Source organism: Acinonyx jubatus, chromosome C1, assembly GCF_027475565.1.
Source record: "Acinonyx jubatus isolate Ajub_Pintada_27869175 chromosome C1, VMU_Ajub_asm_v1.0, whole genome shotgun sequence".
Lineage (NCBI taxonomy): Eukaryota > Metazoa > Chordata > Mammalia > Carnivora > Felidae > Acinonyx > Acinonyx jubatus.
In genome coordinates, this window is record NC_069381.1 from 10751905 (window position 1) to 10773594 (window position 21690).

Here is a 21690-nt window from a genome sequence, read left to right on the forward strand (position 1 = left end):
AGAGCGCCAAAATGCGGTTTGGAAAGAGGGATAACAGCAGACCTGTGGCAAAGGGAAGAAGGAGGCACCCCATTGCATAGTTTTCATAGCTGTGTAAATTAGTAACTTAAATTCTTTCTTGGGGACCCGTCGTGCTGATCTTCTTGTCTTCTTTTTAATGTTTATTTATTTGAGAGAGAGAGAGAGAGAGAGAGAGAGAGAGAGAGAACAAGGGGGGAGGGGCAGAGAGAGAGGGAGGCACAGAATCCGAAGCAGGCTCCAGGCTCCGAGCTGTCAGCACAGAGCGCAGTGCGCGACTTGAACTCAGGAACCGCGAGATCATGACCTGAGCCGAAGTTGGGCGCTTAACCTTCTGAGCCACCCAGGCGCCCCCAATCTTCTTTGTTTTCTTAAAAGAGTTACAATGCCAGTGACACCCTTCAGGGAGCCCTGTCTGACGGCAGCGACCCAGCATCTGGAGACTCGGGGACAGTCAGGCCCGATGGGGACGCGCGCGCACACACACACACATACACACACACACACACACACACACAGGTGCCTGCTCCCAGGTCCTGCTTCTGCGAGGAGTTCCCGTGAGTCGGTTACGGTCGTGTGTGCTTCCGAGAGGCTATGGCAGACCGCTCGGCATCTGCTTTGTTCACACTGTGGCTCCAGAGGTGCCGAAGCTCCGTTTCAAAGGGATCTGCACCCGGCATTCCTGCCCAGAGATCCAGCTTTCATGTGTCTCAGTCCTCAGCTGGGCAGGGTCCAGCCGCCGCCCCCGCCGTGCTCCCAGAATCCGCAGAGCAGGGGTTCCCGGGGAGAGCTCGTGCGAAGCAGCCAGGCAGCGAAGGTTATTATGGTGGGGGTGGCGGCACCTCTCACAGCCCGCCCTGATGTGTCCGTTAGGAATGTGTTGGGGTGCACGTCATAGGAAGTCCCCCAAACACTGTGATCTTGTACTATAAAGAAAACGGGTTTTCCCAGTAGGCTCCTGGGCACGTCTTCGTAGCCACAACTGGACACATGGCCCCTCAAGTTGCAGGGGAGCATGGCACGTTGAGTGTTTTAGTGGGGCGCAAACAAAATTGGGGTTCCCTTGGTAAGGAGGCGGGTGGATGGGGTCTCGCGTCATCCGCGTGTGCAGGGGTCATCTCCTCCATCACACTGGCGACCTCCCAGGAGGTGGGGGCGTGTCTTTTCCAGCCCTGTGCCCCCAGCAGCAGCAGGCAGGGAGTCTGGCACACAGAGCATGCTTGATCAGTAGTTCAAGGGAGCTCGCAGTTTCCCCTTGAGGAGGAGCTACTAATCTGAAGGTGGAGGGTCAGCCCCTGCTCTCAGGAGCCCCCGCTCAGATGGGGGAGGCGTAGCTCCCTGCCCCACCACTGAGCTCCCTGCCACTAACACACAGAGACACAGGTGCACACACCCCTTTGCTGGGGGACAGAACGGGGGCCCACACGGCTGCTCCTGTACACGGTGGCGCAGGGGTAGAGTGGAGGGAGCACCGTGGAGGCCAGTGGCAGGCTGCCACGTCGCCCCTCCCCAAGGTGTTTGGCAAAAGTGAAGGAAGGCCCAGCAATGCTATGGAGGAAGGGGTGGCATCCCTCCCAGAGCCTCCAGTTGCCAAGAGCAAAGTCTGGAATTTGGTTTCCATCCAGACAAGGCTAACGGAAGAGGCAAATCGGAGCCCAAGGGGGATTAATTTCCAACCAAGGGCAGAGGCATGCTCCCCAGGGGGGTCCGTGAGACCTTCTCAAACCCTGGGGTGGAAGGTCCCACAGTGGTGACTCTGTCCGGGTCAGCTGCCCCCACCCGCAGCCCCTGGGAGCCACTCCCCTCGACAGTCTGAAACCCACCTGAGTCAGCTCTGCCATTTGCCGGCTGTGTGGCCTCAGTCTCCTCCCCTGTAAAATGGGATGATAGCACTTCCCTCCCACCCACCTCTGTCACAGGAGGGAGTACAGCCAGGATCTAGGGTCTGATGAGAATGCAGATGGAAATTTCCCAGTTCCCAGTGGCAGCTGAGCCTGGGCTCTTCTGTAAGATTCCTTCTGACCCACTTATGTCTTTAGATGTTGGGTTTTCTTCAAGTGAAGCTCACCGTTAACCTATACCCTGCACCCTAACAGAAAACTAGCACAGCCCTGCCCCCCTCCTTCCTACTCCTACCCTGACCACCCCCAGCCTGACTGGAGAGAGAGGAGATGAGCTCCGTCACCATGCTCTCCACTGTCCCTGTCCTCTAAGGTCCCAGCCCCAGCCCTGCAGGCCTGGAGCTCCGGCCCTGATGATCTACGCTGCCCCACCAAGCTGCCCCACCAGCTGCAGGACTGAGGGAAGTTGAAAGCTGGAATTTAAAGGGCCGCCCAAGACCCAGGGCCCCCACCGCATGGGTCTCCCCACAGTCCCTGTTCTGCCCAGGTTGGGGGTCGGGGGAGCAAAGCACAGGAGGATGAAGGAAGTCCCCTCAGGGCCAGAAGGATATCAGCTTATGTCGAGCACTGGGCCAGGAGCCCGGCATCCTCGGTCCTTACATCACACCTGGCAGCCCAGACTCCCATATTGGCAAGCCGAGTTTGCAGAGTTGGATGTCCAGGACGAGATGGGGTGTCACAGCCATGGTCTGCCCCATATCACTGCCCTCGGCTAGCCATGGGTCCGGAACCCTCCAGGTTTTGGAGGCTCCAAACAGCAGAACGTGGGGTCACCTGTGCCGGCTTTCAGGTCAGACATGGCTGTGTGACTTTGGGCAAATGACTTAACTACTCTGTGCCTTCTCAGGCCAAGGAGCCTGAGAGCCCTCCGGAGCCACGGAGTTGCTTTACCCTCCTCCATACCATCTGCACAACTCTGCTTGGTGTTTTCTCCAGGGACAGGACAGAACAGACTTCTGGGGGGCGCTGGGACAAGGCAGTGGAGCCCACTCTGCAGCCACAGCCCCCCCTGACCACAGCTACTCTCTCCATTTGCCAAAGAGCCAGCGGTGTGAGAGAGGGTCTGCAGGGAGCAAAGAGTCACGCTGCCTGCCAGGAGGTTGCTTAGAGCTCATGGCCCTGTGTGTGTGTGTGTGTGTGTGTGTGTGTGTGTGTGTGAGAGAGAGAGAGAGCTTTATTAAGATATAATTCACATATCCTACAATTCACCGTTTACAATGTACAATTCAGTGGTTTTTAGTATATTCACAGACTGCTTATCCATCACCACAATCAACATTAGAACATTTTCATCATTTCAGAAAGAAACCCCAGGCCCTTCAAATACCACCCCTATATCCACACACCCCCGCCCCCCGCCATCCACCCCTCCCCCCAGCCCTCTGCAGCCACTTGTCTGCATCCTGTCTCCGTAGATTTCCCTACCGGGGACCGTTCATACGGTATATGGAATCATACATCGGCGACCGGCTTCTTTCACTTAGCAGACTGTTCAGAGTTGATCCGCGTTGTGGCATGAAACGGTACCTCTTTCCACTGTCAGATAGCGTTCCATTGTATGCGTCACCGCACCGCGTGTTTGGGTTTTTAACTCCTTCATCAGTTGCTGGCCATTTGAGTTGGTTTTCACCTTGTGGCTTCTGCGACCCATGCTGCCGTAAACGTTTGCGTTCGAGCGTTTGTGTGGACGCATGTTTTCCTCTCTCCTGGGCGTGTGCCTAGGCGTGGGTTGCCGGACCGCAGGGCAACTCTATGTGGAATCACTTGGCAGAACCGTCAGGCTGCCTTCCACCGTGGCTGCACCGTTTCCATCCGTCCCCGTCGGCGGTGTGCAAGGTGTCCTAGTATCCCCACATCCATGTCAACCCTTGAGTCCGTCTTGTTTATTTGTGGCCATGCTAGTGAGTGTGAAGGGGTGTGTCCTTGTGGCTGTGATCTGCAGTTCCCTGTGGACTAATGAGGTCAAGACCCTTTTCCTGTCCTTATTGGCCATTTCTTGGAGAAATGTCTGTTCAGATCCTTTGCCTAGTTTTTACTTGGGTTGTCTTCTTATTATTGAGTTGTAAGAGCTCTTTATATATTCTGCACGTAAGGCCCTTATCAGACATGCGGTCTGCAAGTACTTTCTCCCATTTCCTGCGTTGCCTTTTTACTCTCTTTGTGGTGGCCTTTGCAGCACAGAAGTTTTATATTTTGACGGAGTCTGACCTATCTGTATTTCTGGCTGTTACGCACACTTTCCGTGTCATTTCTTGCTGCGTGTTTTTAATCAAGTGCTTCTCCTGTGGAGGAAACGGGGCAGATGATGGACTATGGTGCTGGGCTGAGTCTTCCTGGAGGCTCAGAATGGACCATGGGGGGCTCCTTCAGCCCGGAGTCGGGGCGCCATCAGTTTCCCCGGCCACGGGCGCTCACCGGGCCTCCAGCCCCCTCACCCTGGAGACCCCTTCGGTTCAGGGCTGGGAGAGATGCTCAGTCCAGGACTTGCTGCCCTGGCTGGATCAGTAAAACCGAGAGGTGAGAACAGGTTCTAGAGACAGGCGGCCCAGGTTCGAATCCCGGGAATGCCACTAAGGGACAGGGGCGCGTGGGAGAGAAACGTCGCCTTCCTGAACCCCGTTTTCTCATCTCTTAGAGGATAGAGGCAGTTCCCCTTCTCCCTCCCCATCGGGCCTACGGCCCGCTAGACTCTGGCACTCACAAGCTCTTCTGCCCCGCAGCCATGAAAGCCGACCGGAAGCGCCTAAAGGGCGAGAAGACCGACCTGGTGAGCCAGATGCAGCAGCTGTACGCCACGCTGGAAAGCCGCGAGGAGCAGCTGCGCGACTTCATCCGCAACTACGAGCAGCACCGCAAGGTGGGGCCCGCCCCTCCCCCTGCCCCCCTCCCCCTTCCTCGGTGCCCCCTCCCAGACACCGGCTTGTTCCCCTTTTGCCCCTCCCCTTCCTCCCCGCCCCCTTCTCCCTCCCAGACACCAGCTTCCTCCCCTCCCCCTGTAGACACCAGCACCCTCACCTACCACTGCCTGCAGGCTGCCTTCTCTGCCTAGCAAGGGGTCTGGCTTCTCTAATCCCCGAGCACATACACTCACTGCCCGTGTCACCTGTGGTCGCCTGAGGAGGCCTGCAATATGTCTGGCCCGGGCCTGGGCACGGAGAAGAAATGGGCACAGCCCCTAATTGGGGGGCCTCCGTGCCTCCCGGGCAGACAAGCCCGGACAGGACAGCCCAGCCAGTGTCAGTGAGGACTGTGGATTCTGGGTGGCCCGAATTCAGATCCCAGCCCCCTGTGGGCGTGCCCTTGGGCATCTCACCTAACCTTCGCAGCCTCAGACCTCGTGCGGCTGTGATGGAGATGCCATGCCGGGCACCCAGCATGGCATCTGGCTTCCAGTAAGTGCTCAGTAAATACTCGCTAGGCGCCTTACTAATGATACCACAACAAAAGTGTGAAGAGAGAGCCGGGGCGACAGCAAGAAATTCTGCCTGCAGGGAGAGAGGCTCGTAAGGCTTCTCGGAGGAGGTGACCTAGGAGTGGGGCTCTGCGGGGTGCGTAGGAGTTTGGACAGACCCGAGTTATTTCCGCTATTAACTGTTTACAGAGCAACCCAAGGCAGACCACAGAGAAGAGGTCCCAGCTGCCCTCGTGAGCCATGGGTGCTGTGCTGAGCATTTCAGCGGCAGTGTGACCATCCTGGGGCTTAATAGGCAACATCGCTCCCGTCTTTCAGTGGGTCATCACATTTTAGAGACGTGCTTTTCCTTGAAAATAAAATCTCCACAGAGATCCACCCTCCGCCAGGTCCGTGCTGTGACTTTTTTTAAGTCGCAGGTACCTGGGGGCACCCCCCTAAGTCCAGCCAGCAATGGGGGGATAGGGTTGAAGCTGCTGAATAATCCGAAGCCAGCCACGGGCAGCCATAGATGGCCACAGCTCAGCACCGAGCGTCACTCTTACGGAATGGCAAGAGCCTTCAGATTCATTCAGAAAAAGGAATTTGGAAAACACTGATTAAAAGAAAACTTAGTGTCTTAACCCTCCTCATGTGGAGCAAGTTGTACTTCTAGCCTGTCCGTGGAAGAGCAACATTGTGGTGGGTCTTTAGTCGTTGTTGGGCGCAACCCCATTTTACAGACGGGAGGACTGAGGCTATGAAGGGTCCAGGGACTGACCCAAAGCCACCTGTTTAGAGCTGGTCTGGAGAAGCTAAAACCACAAGTCCTGATTTTATTGTCTCTTCCAAGACCTTGCAACTGGTTAAAAAAAAAAGTTGCATTTTATGCACAAAGTAAGTGTCCCCGTGAACAGGATTAACGGAACCTTTAGATGCCCCGCCCTCCTTGGTCCTGCCACTTAGCCTGCCACGGCCCACCCAGCTCCTCCTGAGGACCCCTGCAGGCCTCACCTGGAGCAGGGGGCAGGACCCCAGTTCTCTGAGCTACTGGGGTCAGCACAGGCACAGGCTGCTGAGAAATGAGAGGTTTGGAGTCTGCCCAGAAAGTTCGCGGAAACGCAGCCTCCCAGAAAGTTGTGCCTGATGCTCGTGCCCCGTCACACGGTGCAGTTTGGAGGGCGATTTGGGACTCTCCATAAATCCAGCGGAGGAAGTTCTCGCGGCAAGTCGGGCGGGCAGGCTGGGGGCCGCGGGCCAGACACAGGGCCGTCTTGGGTAGTGAGGCTGTTGTCACAACGGGCCGCCTTCATCCCGCCCTCTTCACCTCCCCAGACAGGCCTTTGTCCCCTTGAAGCACCGTTCTCACTGCACCCCTCCTCCTTGTGTCCAGTGCGCCTCCCATGCCAGCAGAGGGACCCCGCTCCCGCCTTGCCATCTGAGGCCCGACCACCCTGACCCCCGTGTGGTTCCAACCTCCCTGGCGGGTTTCCTTTCAGTTGCTTTCCTGCCTCAGTTACCAGCAAGGATCGAGACCTCCACCACACTCTCGGGGAGGTGGGAGGGGGAGCTGTTCTACTTCTCTGGCCTCAGCTCGCTCATCTGTGAAACAGGGATGGTCATAGTTCCCCACCTCACGGGGGCTTGTCAGGTTTAAATATAATTGCCTAAAACGCGGAGGCACCATGCTTGACGTGTGTCCAGAACATTCCGTGTCACTTGCGGCTGAGCCCCGCCCTCCTGCTGCCAGGGAAGGTGATCATGGGGGTGGGTGTCCGAGTCCTCACCAAGACGGAAAGCACCTGGAGGCCTTTCCCCCCCAGCCTGGAACCCTCAGTCTGCTCGCGACCAGGGCAGTCAGTGACTGCAAAGAGACGCAGAGACAAAAATGATCCCGGGGTCCTGGTGGACCTTCCTGATTCAAGAATGTTTTGTAAGCAGCCTCTCGTTACACCAGCCAGTTCAAAGGGACAGTCCTTAACCAGTTATTCATTTTCCACACGCTTCTATGGTCGAGGCTTGTGGCTGCGGGCTGGGGGCAGATGCCCAGGACATAGCTCGGCCCGCAGGGGAGGCGCTCCCCGTCCGGGTGGGTGCCGGGGGCCATGCCTGTCACCTGTTTGCACCGACCCCACCTGAACCCAGCCCCACAGAGAAAGGACTAACCAGCAGCAGAATGCCTCCTTGCACGGAGACTCTTGCTTCCAGAACGTCAGAGTACAGCTTCCCCTGTGACTGCGCGATACGCTGTGTCTTGCATTGCCAGTTTCTGCTGGGCGTCCCGTCACCCTAGGAGGTGGTATCACCACTGCCTCACAACTGGGGTGACCGGGGTTTGCGGAAGTTGAAGAACTCGGCCAGTGTTCTGCAGCCTGCAGGGGGCCAAGCTGAGACTCCTACCCGGGCACCCTGACCCTAAAGCAGGTGCCGGCGACCCGTCCTGGGAGGGATCGTCCCCCGCACCCCCTCCTCCAGACTGCACTAGGAAGCGGGGGGCGCTGCTCACACCCCGCCCGAGGGCTGACACGTGGTGATGGCCTTTGTAGCTGTCCCAGCAGCCGGGACGCACGCAGTCATTTCTTTGGCAGCATCTGTCACCCGCTGCTGCTGGCCGGGCTGCTGTCCTGGGACCCGGGTACACGCCAGGAAACCGAAGTGGCACATCCCTGCTCTTGCAGCGCACGCGCTACGGCTTTTCTCTGCGAGCCCCGTGGATGCAAGGATTTTTTGTCTGGCTCATGCCTGCCAACAGCATCCGTGAATATGGCTGGGTTGAATGACCAGTATCAGGCAGCAGGTTGGAGGGAGCCCAGGGCTACTCTCGGGTGAGTGGTCAGGGAGGGCCGCTCAGAGAGGACGGTCGAGCAGGGTCTGCCGTGCGCTCGCACCGTGCTGAGCTCTCCGCGTGGATTGTCTCATTCAGTCCCCAGAACAACACCCTAAAGTACCTGTGGTATTATCCCCGCAGTAGAGACCAGGGCGCCCAGGCCCGATAGTCATCCCAGCTCGTCCTTGCAGAGCCGGGATTTGACCCGGACTCTCTCTGTCCCCAGACCACAAGCCATAGCTCCAGCTCCATGACAGCCCCAGAGAAGGGGACAGCCCTCGGCCTCCTTGGCTCTGGCCATCTGGAAGTCGGGACTTCTGCGACAGGGCTGTTAAACAAGGCAGGATGTGCCCCAGGCCACACAGGGACCTTGAGCGTGGCTCCTGGTCTGGTGAATCAGAAGATCTTGCTGGGTGGGTGGGCAGGGCTCCGTGCTGAGACCCTTCTTCTCGGGAGGGGCACCTGGCCTTCTGACACCAGCTCTTGCCCTGGGAGGTCAGGCCCCCTGATTGTGTTCCCCGCCTGCTGGCTTTGCCCCTGCACGGCCCTTCCCTCTGCACCCTGGGAAGAACAGCTCCTGGCGGGGGCACTGGCGGAGGACGGTGCTGCATCCAGACCCAGCAGCGAGCTGAGGGGTTCGGCCTGCTCCGTCATCGGCTGTGACCTCGTGAGGTGCTGCGGGACCCCGTGGCCACCAGAGCAGCTGGGCTGCAGGTGTCTCCTGGGACCCTCCGCGCCTGGGACACACACGTTACCAAACAACAGAACAAAGCCCCACACCCGTTACTGACCCAGACCTGCGTCAGACGCCATGTATTTCCCACGTGTAAAGTCATTTGATCTTTGTAACTTGAAACAAGCAGTGTCGACCCCCTGCCCCTCTCTTAAAGACGGAGCAACGGAGACTTGACGAGGTCAGACGACTTAACCCGTCACGCTCATTTGCTCACTTCTTGTGGAAACGCTGTTCACTGAGCATCTACTAAAACGGATTGTCTGTGTCCAGTCTCCCCGCTAATCTGTGGCTCAGCCAGAGCGCCTCCCCTCCCCTTCCTCTGGTCCAGGGGTCAGGGCCCCCTCTGGGTGTCTGTGGGCCGAGAGGCGGTCCCGCAGCCCCGCTGTAACTCCCCTGGTGCTCCGTCCCCACAGGAGAGCGAGGACGCCGTCAAAGCCCTGGCTAAGGAGAAGGACCTGCTGGAGCGTGAGAAGTGGGAGCTTCGGCGCCAAGCCAAGGAGGCCACGGACCACGCCACGGCGCTGCGCTCCCAGCTGGACCTCAAGGACAACCGGATGAAGGAGCTGGAGGCCGAGCTGGCCATGGTGAGACCCCACCCCCCCCCCCCCCCCCACGCAGCCGGGGCACCCACGACGTGCTGCGGGGGACAGGGCGCGCGGACAGGGTGGGCGGAGGAGAGGGTGTGGCTGGGCGCGGGGTCTGCTGTCTGCTCAGGTTGACCGCTGAGCCCGGGCCACAGCCTCTCCTCCACCTGCAGGGATGAAATCCACCACACTCCCAGGCCACTGTCAGCAAAGAAACCAAGCCCGTCTTGATTTAAAATACACATATTTAGGGGCACCTGGGTGGCTCAGTCGGTTAAGCGTCCGAATTCAGCTCAGGTCATGATCTCACGGTCCACGAGTTCGAGCCCCGTGTCGGGCTCTGTGCGGACAGCTCAGAGCCTGGAGCCTGCTTGGGATTCTGTGTCTCCCTCTCTCTGCCTTTCCCCTACTCACACCCTGTCTGTCTGTCTGTCTCTCTCTCTCTCTCTCAAAAATAAAAACATAAAGAATATTCTAAAATACACGTATTTGTTTAGGAAAACATTCGCTTTGGGAGGAAATGCACCAAAAAATTAAGAGTGGTCATTTTCTGGGTAGTAGGATTGTAAGAGATTTTAGTTCCTTTGTTTCCCCTCCTGTTTACATCTTTAGTGAAAAATGTGTTACTTGGGTTGGCAAGGAAAAAAATGTTATTCTTTTTCTATTCCAAAACAAACCTTCAAAGTACTTCCAAACTCTGTGTTTTCCATGGAGGTGACCAGCCTGCATGTGGGGACAGAGCACCCAGGTGGTATGTCCGGGCCTGGCAGGAGGGGTCCAGAGCCCTGCAGTCCTGTTCTGCCTGCCCCTGCGTGACCTGGGGCCACTCACTGAACTTCTTTGGGCTTCCGCGCCCTTTATCTTGTATCAGAATGGGGGAGATGGTCTTTACTTCACCCTGCCCTCCCAGGAGGTGGCTGGGGGAAGCCCAGGGATCCCATGACTTAAGTAAGGGGCCTTTGAAACCACCAGGGTCTCAATGTGATCATGGCTGGAAGGAGACTATGCAAGGTGCTCATGAGGGGTGGGGAGGCCCACGCAGCTCTTAGAACTCGGGGTTCTCCTTCAGAGCTCTGACACTGACCAACCATGTGCTGATGGCCATGGGTTCTGGGTTTGAATCCAGCTGTGTGACCTTGGGCAGGATCCTTCACCTCTTGGGGCCTGTTTCGAGTCTAAGTAGGGATAATGGCATATACCCCACGGGGCCTTTATGAAGGTTTCAGTTAAATAATGCAGGGGAAGCACTTAGCACGTGCCCGTACACAGTGATGATACGGTGACACAAAGGTTCTCTACGATCACTCCTTCAGGATCACTTCCTTCAGGATCGTGGGCCGCACCCGTGGCAGGTCAGGACCCTTGGGCCCCTCCTGGGTCTCCTGTCCAATGCTGACCCCTAGTGGTGAGAACTGCCCAGGCCAGAACAAGGTGCAGCTGCCAGGTCCCCTCTGGGGAGGGCTTTTCCCCGGCCCTGAGGTCCCCGGTGCTAAGCCTTTCCCGCTGCAGACCTAGGAAGTGGGTGCAGGGGGAAGCAAGGTTCCCATCCTCCCAGGTCTTCCCAGTGCCCCGTGGGTGGACAGCTGTGTCTTCCTTGCCTCAGAGCACTGGCCTCAAGCATTCTGGGTGTTTCTGGGACTTTTCAGGAGTGGGAACCCAACCACCTCTGTTTCCGCTCTCCCCATGCCCAGACTGGTCAACCTGCTTCCGTTCTGGCCAGCAAAACTCAGGTTCTGGCCGCCTCCTCTGTGCCCCCTGCTAAGTGTGAATCGTTACGGGGAGTGTTTCCAGCTCCTTATACCATCAGCGGGGCCCGTGTCTGCCTAGGGCTCGGCCGCTAGGCCGCAAAGCGGGGGGCTCTGCGGAGAAGCATGAGAGCCCCAGCTCTGTCGGGGTGCCCAGCAGACTGGAGGTCTCCTCCGCGGAGCACCATCCAGAGAAGCTCATGTTGGCCAGCGTGCGCCCCACTGCACTGCTGCCCAGGCCGGGACCGGAGGGAGGGCGCCACCCCTGTGCGCGTGCCTTGCGTCCTCGGGTGCAGCCTGGCTGGTTTGGCACAGGGGGTGCACTGGAGGGCCAGGCTTAGAGACGGCTCGCAGAATGGGACGCCCGGGTGGCTCGGTCCGTTACGCGCCAGACTCTTGATTTCGGCTCAGGGCACGACCTCACGGTCCGTGGGACTGAACCCCACGCCGGACTCTGCACACACAGCACGGGGCCTGCTCGGGATTCGCTCCCTCCTCCTCTCTCGGCCCCTCCCCCCTCCTCAAAATAAACATTTTTTAAAAAAGGAAGAAATGGCTGGCCGAAGCCAAGGCAGCCGCAGAGGTGGGAAAGCCAGGGTTCTAGACGGAGTGGGTCTGCTCAGCGGCCCCCCCGGGGAGCAGGAACCCGAACCCTTTGTCCTTTGAATTTCACCTCCGTTTTTTTGTAAGTCTGAAAATGGCCCATCTTGGGTCACGCGGTTACCACTCACCTGGGGGTCCTGGCTGTGGCCACTGGTGATGAGTAATTTCTCAAGTGACCCTGAGGTGCCCCCGAGGAGAAGGGAGCTGAGCTGGTCAATTCCCACCCGCCCATCATGCCGTGACACGAGACCCGTGGGAAGCGGCCTGGTGCCCGGTGAGAACGAGCGGGCCCTGTCCTAGCTTAGGCACCGCCCGCTCCCCGGTCTCCACACACCTTGCGTAGCTGCTTCACCTGAGTAAGAAAGAGCCAAAGGCTTTGGCTTCCCAAGAAGCAAAGCCCCTCGCTGTTTGCTGGCGGCAGCACCCACGCTCCCCCTCGGCCGCCTGCCCTTCGGGTGGACGTCTTCCCGATGACGACTTCCGGCCCAGCCAGACATTCCCGCACGTGGCGTGGCTTCACCCCTGTGGCCGCATTGGCTTTGTGGCACCACCCCGTGGGGAGAATGCATGTATTTTTTAATATGTTGTTTTACTGAGATGTCACATCCCGTGAAACTCATCCTTGCAAGATGTACAGTTCGGTGGGTTTTAGAACGTTCACAGAGCTGTGCGACCGTCACCAAACAATTCGGTTCTAGAACAGCTTGCACCCCCCCCTCCCCAAAAGGGAAACCCATATCCATCGGCCGTCACCCCTCACGTTCTTGTGGTGCCCGCTTTAGGGATGTGGAAGCGGGCTCAGAGGGCGAGAGGCTCACCCAGAGCTGCCCAGCGGGTTGAGAGGCAGAGCTGGGAGTCAGGGAGGCCTCGAGCTTCATGACGTGGAGGCTTCGGCTCCGTGCGGGGCCTCCGTAGGGACATCCGGCTGCTGGCCTGAAGGGGCCCCTCCCCCACCAACCCTCGCATGTCCCTCGGGCCCTCCTCGCTGGCCTCCGTCACACGGAGGGGGAGGGAGACGGGCCTGCCAGCCCCGAGAGCACACGCTTCCCCCAAGGGCAGGCCAGTCCTGCCCCCCAGGACCTTGGTTCGTGTTGACCTAGTTTCCTATCAGCACTGTCTCTCCAGAACAGGAGGCTTTTTTATGTTCACTACACAGTCGGTCAACGGGGCTTCTCACCCTCAGCACTGTTTACATTTGGGGCCGGTCCGTCTTTGTTGTGAGGCCTTCCTGTGCCCTGGAGGATGGCCACCAGCTTCCCTGGCTTCCACCTGCTAGATGCCTTGGGCACCTCCCACCTGTGACCACCAGAAGTCTCCGGGCATTTCCCAGGGTTCCCTGGGGGAGGTGGGGGTGGGTCTCACCCCTGTGGAGAGCCCGCCTTCTGTAAAGTTGGACGTTTCTCAAGCGTCGAGCGTGGGATGGTCTAATCTTAGCATCTCTCTTAGCCGTTCCGTTCTAACGGAGTCCCCGTTGGGTCCCACCATGTTCGGGCTGTGTGACCTGTGACAAGGGACTTAACCTCTCTGAATCTCAGTTTGCACACATGTGAAGTCAGGGCTACGAGGCCTTCCGCTTGGGGGGGGGGGTGCGGATTGTGAGGGTCACTTACTGACTGGTGTTGGGCACCTAGACCCATCCTGTCTTCAGATTCCGTTCCACTGGCCAGTCACCGTGTGACCTCAGGAGTCACTCTTAACCTGCCTGGGCCTCAGTTTCCTCATCTGTGAAAATGGCAGCCACCACAGACCCAGGCGAGAGTCGGGCGCGGTGCAGTGGGGGTGGGGGAGAGGCGGGGTCAGGGGGCAGGGGGATGATGGGAATGGCCCGAGTCTCCATTCCTTTTCTGGAGGCCGTGCTCTGGGTTGGTGCTGCTTCTGCCCTCACTCCCAAGAAACCCGCCTGCCGCAGGCACCACCCCCCGGCCCTGGGCCATTGCCGTCTGGGAGCAGCGGGCCAGACCTCACAGCCTGCTGGTGTTTTCTTGGAAGATCCCCCCCAGCAGCCTTTGGCCAGCAGAGACGTTCCCTGGACAAGCAGGAATCCCTCGGAAAGCTAACGAAGGGTTCCGCTGAGCTGTGCTCCCGGCATCCCTCGGGGGCCCAGGCTTACTGTCCAACATGGAATACCTCCTGGCTGCCGGTCAGCAGACCCTCCAGCCGGTCAGGCGCCTTCATCAGCCCCGATCCAGAGGGAGGCCCCGGGCAGGGTCATGCCACCCCCTGGATCTTATCGGCCCGTCTTAGGGCATAAATGATCCCACCAACCTCGATCACTGCTTCTTATGGAACATGGCAGTGGTGCAGCTGGCGTCCTGGGCCTTCATTGGACTTAGTTCACGCCTAACTCCTACTTGTGAGGTGGAAGATGTTTCAGGATTTAACAGTCACTAACCTTTATTGAGTATTTTTATCTTAGGCCAGGGCTCTGCATAGCAACTGTGTTATCCCCATCTGACAGAGGGGGGCATGAAGGCACAGAGCGGTGAGGGACCACGCCCAGGATCCCCCCCCACCAGGAAGTGGCACAGCCGGGCTCAAACCCAGGCAGTCGGGTTTCAGAGCCCAGACTCCAAAGCCCCCTCGTCCCACAACTCCAGGGAGTGCTACTTACATGGCAGTGATCTTCCTCTGCCCCCCCGTCTTACTGGGGAGGGCCCTGAAGCTGAGGGAGGTGGAGGAACTTGCTGAAGGTCACACAGCAAGTTAAACAGTAGAAGTGGAGTTTGAACCCAGTTCTGACTCGTGTCATAACAGGGTGTTTGAGCCAATGTCCAGTAGCTCGAAACTTCGGGTGCAGAGTGCTCAGGAGAGGGTAAAGGCTCAGAGAGAAGAGGGAGTCAGAGCTCAGGGGGAGCTCCCAGCATTAACTTGCATTTAGCGGAAGCGGTCAGCCCGAGAAATGCCGCGTAGACTGCCACGGGGAGCAGATCCCGTGTGCGCACATGCCTGTATGTTAAATTAGACTTTACAGGCCGCTTTTTGTAGGTCTTGTCTCTGCCACAAGTGGGCCGTTTGTAAGAGGTCCCTGTGCTTCAGAACTCAGGGGTACCACCGCCCCACCCTGCAGGACCAACCACGGGGGACCTCCCAGTTGTCAGGTAGCAATGTCGAGCTGCCTGCTGAGTTAGAAGGTGCCTCTCCCAGGCCTAGATGGAGATGAAGCCCCCCCTGGGAGAAGAAAGCCAGGAGGGGACAGAGAGGGCATCTTGCCTTGGGTTCTCCCGTGCTTCCTGCCTACGTGCCCGTGAATGTTTGCGAGAAGGCCGAGCTGGGGGTTAATTAGCATGATGGCAGATTGACCTGGGGCTCGTGTCTCCACCCCGGGTCCACCTTCCAGGCAGCCGAGATGGATGGGGCCCAGAGGAAGCAGGGAGCAGGGCAGCTTAGCACGTGGAGTGGTGCCCGGGATGGTGGGCCAGGAGGCCAGATGCACATGACCTAGAGGGAAAGGAGATGTGTTCCCAGCTGAAGGGCCCTGGCGGCCAGGAAATGAGGGTCTCCATGGTGCTGGGTGGCCGCAAGCCTGTGGCAGCTCGGAGATACATGCCGCTTGCCCCTTCCTTCAGCAGAAGGATTAGTCTGTTGTTCTTGCAGTAAGTTAACACAGCGGATTCCCTGAGCCATCAGCCTGGACACGGCAGGGCCTGCTTCCGTCTATGCTGCGGATTTTTACTGATCGCTGCATGTGCCCTGCCCCGAGCGAGGTGCTGCGGATTTCATGGTGACCAGGCACACCCCATCCCCTGCTTCGTGCACCCAGAGTCTGCATTACTTGTGTGGTTATTTTCCTTGCCGCTGAGGAGCGTGGGTGCCGTGGAAACCCCAGGGCTCAGGGCCAGGCTCCCAGCCTTGGGACCCAACTTGAACATTGTCCTTGCTGTGCATTCTTGAAGAAGTCACTTCTCTCAGCTTCCAGTTCCTCCTCTGTCAAGCACAAATAATCTTACCCTCCCTACCTGAAGCCCAGGGCTGTCGTGCTGAGCACATGATAGCTTTCTGGCTTGGGGGACAGGGCTGACACCTTCAACTCAGTCTCCCTCTGCCGTGGAAGGGGGGTGATCTCATAGACTTGGGGTGTCCTTGCTCTGGGGTTTTCATTTTACAGGTGGGGAAGCCGAGGCTCAGAGAAGGCAGTGACTTTAACTTTTTTTTTTTTTTTAATGTTTGTTTATTTTTGAGAGAGACAGGGAGTGCAAGCAGAGGAGGGGCAGAGAGGGAGGGAGACCCAGAATCCGAAGCAGGCTCCAGGCTCTGAGCTGTCAGCACACAGCCTGATGCGGGGCTTGAACCTGTGAACTGCAAGATTATGACCTGAGCCGAAGCCGGACACTTAACCAACTGAGCCACCCAGGCACCCTGGCAGTGATTTTAAACATAGCTGGTCAATGGGATAAGGGTATATCAGGTTTTAGGCCAACAACGATCCATTTCTCTGTTTGGAATCTCTTTCCCAAGAGCTCCTGCTCTGCCAGGAAGAGTGGGACCTTGGGCAAGGTATAGAACATTCTGGAGCTAGGACAGATGAGATTTTTAAATTTTAACCCGTGTTCATATCAGGGTCAAAGCCAGCACTCACGGTGACTCTGTTATCTGTAGCAATGTCCCGGGTTGTCAGGTTCACTGGAGAGCTCGGTTCAAGACCCTTGGGCCCCTGCCTGTGTCCCCGCTCGACCCTGGCATGATCTTGGGGAACCAGTTGAGAAAGAGAAAGAGACTGTGGTGAAAAGAATATGCATTAATGCATGGCTCACATGTGCCCATTTCTCCCCCAAGTAATGTGAGATCACTTCAGTAAAACCCCACCTACGTGGCAGGGAGATCACCCAAGGCTGAGAGATGTTGGACTATCCCTCCTGCCCTAAGTCAGCCCCAGACTTCTTCCTGGGCTTCCTCCTGTGATCCTGGGAGCCAGGTTGAGGGTTTGCTCTGTCCCCTGCCTGCACTGCACAGCACCTTGTAAAGGGGAGCTCGTGGGCTGAATTTGGGAGGAGTTAGGCTGGTCAGGCAAAGCACCCATGTTCCTCCAATCTCATTCAAATCCCAGCTGCTCCTTAGAGAACTCGAAAGAATGGGTGATAAGCGTCTCCTTGGACCCCCTCTCTTCTGCCTCCTTGGTCTCCCTCTCTCGCGTCTCCTTGGTCTCCCTTTGTGTTAGCAGGAACTAAGGGGCCACCCCAAAGCGAGGCCTGCAGTGCAGGTGCTAGACTCTGATGGGCCATGCCATTCAGAGTCAGAGCTGCCCAGGTACCGAGGGCGGATCCGTGGCTTTCTCACCGCGGTGGGTCTTGGCCGAGCGACAGGCCGGGAGATCCCCTCGATCCCATTTTCTCTCTCCTGTCTCCCGGCCCTCTCTCCAGGCCAAGCAGTCCTTAGCTACGCTGACCAAGGACGTCCCCAAGCGGCATTCCCTCGCCATGCCGGGCGAGACGGTGCTCAACGGCAACCAGGAGTGGGTGGTGCAGGCGGACCTCCCGCTGACCGCGGCCATCCGGCAGAGCCAGCAGACTCTCTACCACTCTCATCCCCCCCACCCTGCAGACCGGCAAGGTGAGTCCTGCCCCTGGCCTGGCCCAGCCCTGGCTGCGGCGGCTTCTTAGGAGGCTACTGACCTTCCCAGGGCGGGGCAAGCAGCCTCTCCGTTCACACTGTAGCTGCGTGCGGGGGTGTGGGGGCAGAGGCCACAGGCTTGTTGTAACTGAGAAGTCTGAGAGATGGACTTCAGGCACAGCTGGCTCCTGAAGACCAGATGATATCTGAGGCCCCCCGCCTCTCCGCTCCACCTGCCTCCATTCGGCCTCATCTCTAGGCCCTCTCTTTCCACAGAGCAGCAAAACGGTCTCCGGGAGTTTCAGGCTTTTAAGGTCTTTAAGTGCAAAAGTCAGGAGAAAGAAAAACTAAGTGCTTTCTCTGGGCATATGGTAAATCCCGAAGAAGGACTCTGATTGGCCAGCCTGGATCACGTGCCCACCCCTGGACCAATGACTGTGTCCAGGGAGCGGGAACACGGATTCTCCAGCCTGGGTCTCATGGGATCCTTTGGCAAGGGAGACCGCAGGGCTCCTCGCAGTCACGGCGTGCGTGGGAGGGCCACAAGTAAACGTCACACGTGTTCCCTCCGGGCACTGGTGGGAGGAAGGGTGCGGCCTCCGGGCAGCGTCTGTACCCACTGGCCGTGGTACAAGCCCCAAACCCCTCCGCCCGTCCGCGGCCCGCCTGGCTCTGTTCTCTGTCCCTGTGTTGAGTGGCTGCCTCTGGGCGACGCGTGCAAGTTGGGGGTTGGCCACTGGCCTTTAGAGCCTGCAGGTGCTGCCGTCGCCCAGCTGGGTACCCAAGTCCCTGACCGCAAAGCCCGCTGTCCACCCCTCTCCCCCGCCAGCCCCCCACATCGAACCATATGGCCCCTGGAAGGAAGGACGATCTTTGTCGTGATGCAGCCCAGTCCGCTCCCTGCTCCCATGCTGCCTGCGTACAGGAGGCCCTCAGTCCGTCTCGTTCAACAGGGAGTGAAATCGGCGGAAGACAGGCTCTTTGGTGGGGGAAAAGCGTGGGGAGAGCGGACGGTTGGGGGAGGCCTCTCTCAGGACAGGCGGAGAGACGTGAACGGTGATAATTCCTCCCGATGGAGCAGCGGGACCAGCCAAGACGGAGGCAGGAGGGAGATGGCCTGTGTCAGGCACTGTCAGAAAGCCAGTGTGATGTGAGCCAAGGCTGGTAGGGTGGCCGGGGCCACATCCCTTTGGGCCTTGGGGGTCCCCCCCCCCCCAAGGGTGACCAGATGCCCGGCTCTGCTGCAGCGTGAGGAATGGAGTCAGCAAGGACTCCCGTTCATTGGAGGCTGGGAGGCCACACGGTCTTCCGGGTGAGAGACGACAGTGGCTTCGGCTTGGGTAATGACAGTGGGGTTGGAGAATAGTGGACGGATTTGGGGGTGGTGTTGGAGAGAAGTGGATGGATTTTGGGCGCCTGGGTGGCTCAGTCGGTTGAGCGTCCGACTTCGGCTGAGGTCAGGATCTCGCAGTTTGTGAGTTCGAGTCCCGCGTCGGGCTCTGTGCTGACAGCTCGGATCCTGCAGCCTGCTTCAGACTCTGGGTCTCCCTCTCTCTGTCCCTACCCTGCTCATGGTCTCTCTCTCTCTGTCTCAAAAATGAATTAATGTTAAAAGTTAAAAAAAAAAAAAAAGTGGACAGTTTGGGGGTTGTGTTTGAAGGTGCTGATGACTGGGTGCTGGGTGTAGGGGAAAGAGGGGACCCAGTGGTGGCCGCTAGGCTTCTCACTTGGGAAGCTGGTGTTGACCAGCGGTTAGGATTGAGCCAGGTCTAGGGAACGTCCAGCTGGTGAGAGCATGGTGAGGACAGTCATCAAGGTCCCTGGAAACTCGGGCCTCTTCTCCTTCACTGTGGTTAGGAGAGGGCGAACTCGGATCCAGAGGCCATGCCGGACCTTCCCAGGAGCTGCCGTTTGGCCGTGTGTGGGTCTGGGGAGTGGAGGGCAAAGGGCTAGACAGTCTCTTCTCTATGCCTCGGCATTCTCACCTGCGTAACGGGAGCACAGGGGCGCCACTGCAGGGTGGCACAGGCGAGGACATGCTCTCCACCCCTCACTCACCAGCTGTCCCTGCTTTCCAGCGGTCAGGGTGAGCCCCTGCCACTCGCGGCAGCCCTCTGTCATCTCCGACGCATCTGCCGCCGAAGGCGACCGGTCGTCCACGCCAAGCGACATCAACTCCCCTCGGCACCGGACACACTCCCTCTGCAACGTAAGGCCAGCAGCAGCAGGGCCTGGGCCCCGGGCCCTTGCCTGGAAACCTCAGGGGCGGGGTGGAGGGGTGAAGACGTACCCGCTGTTTCCTCTCGTCCACCCAGGGAGCACTCTGGCGAAGGCATTTCCTGTTCTGTTCTCTCCTTTTGCAAGAAGAGATGGATGTGGGGAGAAAGGAATGAGGCCTGTTTGCTCCTTGTGTCCGGGAGGGCCAGAAAAACCCAGAGGAAGGCAGGCCTGGGTCGGCTCAGGGTCTGTGCAGCCTGGATTACCTCTGGTCTAGGACTGCGGGCCTCTCCTCTCAGAGGTTCCTTCGGGGCCTTACCAGCACCCTTCACTTCCGTGGAGAGCCAGCTCTCAGTCCTTCATCCTGGGATAAGCCAGGTTTTGTTTTGTTTTTTAATTTCCAGGAGTCTGGGCAAATGCTACTTCTGGAGAGGTGTCCCACGAATTTGTTCTCGGTTTTTTTTTTTTTCCTTTTGCTTAATCAAACGCTCTTTGATGGCATACTGGGCACCAGCTACCAAAAGGTGCGGGTCCCTGGCCACCTCACTCTTGGTGACTGGCAGAGCAGACAGTCGGGCTCCCGAGAAGGGGACGAAGGTGGGTCAGGCATCTGAGGACAGGAGGACACCATACGGAGGGTCGAACGGGAAACACTGGATCCGGGGTGTGGAGGCCACGCTACAGTTTTGTTCTGTCACATGGTTGATACTACGGAGGGCGGCTCCCCTGCCGTGAAGGCAGAGACGCAGTAGAGTTAGGCGTTCAAGTGCATGAGAAAGCTTTCTCAAAAATTCACTTAATGTTTTATTAACCAGTGAGACTGATAGGAGGAATGAGGTGAATACGGTAGGAAAGAAAGACAAAATAACCATCACTTGCCACTGATCTGCTTTCCTACCTGGAAACTCAAGAGAATAACCTCTAAAGCTATTAGAACCGATAATGACCAAGTACATTAACGGGACTGGTTGAAAATCAGCGTCTAAAAATCAGTAACTTTTCTATCTATGAATAATCGTACTGGAAACTCTTGTCCAGTCTACAAGAACAATGGGGCGTAGCTAAAGACTACTGATAAAAGTAGCTAAGCCTGAAATTAAAATAGTTGCCTTCACCTGGCAACATGGACCGTGGGGATCGCTGGCCCAGGGCTTCATTCAGCCCAGGCCGGATGCCAAGAAGGTCACTTCGGGCCTGAATCCCACCCAAGGCTGGGATTCTTTGTTAACTGGGGCTTTAAGGAAGCAATCTGTTCTTCTCTAGTTCCCACGACAGAACCCCGTGACAGAGGTGGTCTTGAATGACAGAACGAGGGCCACTAGAGGGCCTCTGACATCTGTCCTCTGGTTCTGCGGGACCACTGTTGGGCTGTACTCAACAGCCAAGGGTCCCTTCATTCTTCGAGCATGGGCCAGAGACTTAAGAGTAGCCATGCACACCCCAAATGAGAAGACCTTCCCAGGGGCCATATTTTGTCTTCTTGTGGTGGGCCCAAGGGGGCTCTGATAGCCAAAATCCCGTAGGAAAGCCCATTCTCAGCATGGGTTCTCTAAAGACCTCTTGAATTGCATTTGGCCTAGCCTTTTGCTCAACTTGGCCTTGACACATACCGGCTGCTACAGGTGGCAGTCCAGCATATTTATTTCCGAGATCACAGGGGCCCTGCTGCCAGCAAATGGGTGCTTTGATAAGCCAGTTGTCTGCACACAGCTATTTCAGTGGGCACTGGCTTCATTCTCTTCCCCATTAAAGTAGACCTATCTCAGTGGCCCGCCAGATTAGTTTCTGTTTGCAAACCTTGGGCTGGGACTAAAGACTAAACTAGCATTTGTTCCATTCCCACCCACCTTCAGCCACGTTCATCCCCCATTTCAACAGATGTGCGCACAGGTAAGCCAAGAAGAGCCTAGAAAAAGCACCAGGTAACCCTCTGTTCTCGGGCCTTGGACCTGGTACCAGCAAGAACAGCCCAGACTAAGGACTTCCCCATCCTCTTACTCTGTGGCCACTAATTTAGAGCAGAGGTGGGGACCAAGTGCAGGGAAGTTGAAGATTGATGGACTTTGGCCCAAATGACATACTTTGTTTTTTTCATGGATGTTTTGCCTGCAATTCTGGAAA

The 21690-nt window shown here is 57.7% G+C and overlaps 1 protein-coding gene across 7 annotated transcripts in view; it reads left to right on the forward strand.

Annotated features, from left to right (window-relative positions):
- KAZN (kazrin, periplakin interacting protein) overlaps positions 1-21690 on the forward strand; it is a 1065865-nt gene that overhangs the window by 990387 nt on the left and 53788 nt on the right. For 4 of the 7 annotated variants that reach the window (XM_027060832.2, XM_027060833.2, XM_053203924.1 and 1 more), the window contains 4 exons: positions 4640-4776; positions 9287-9457; positions 17163-17352; positions 19431-19561. In XM_027060832.2, coding sequence (XP_026916633.2) covers positions 4640-4776; positions 9287-9457; positions 17163-17352; positions 19431-19561 — 629 coding nt within the window. The remainder of the gene's footprint in view (positions 1-4639; positions 4777-9286; positions 9458-17162; positions 17353-19430; positions 19562-21690) is intronic. The other 3 variants (XR_008290587.1, XM_053203929.1, XM_053203930.1) reach the window with 1 other exon arrangement.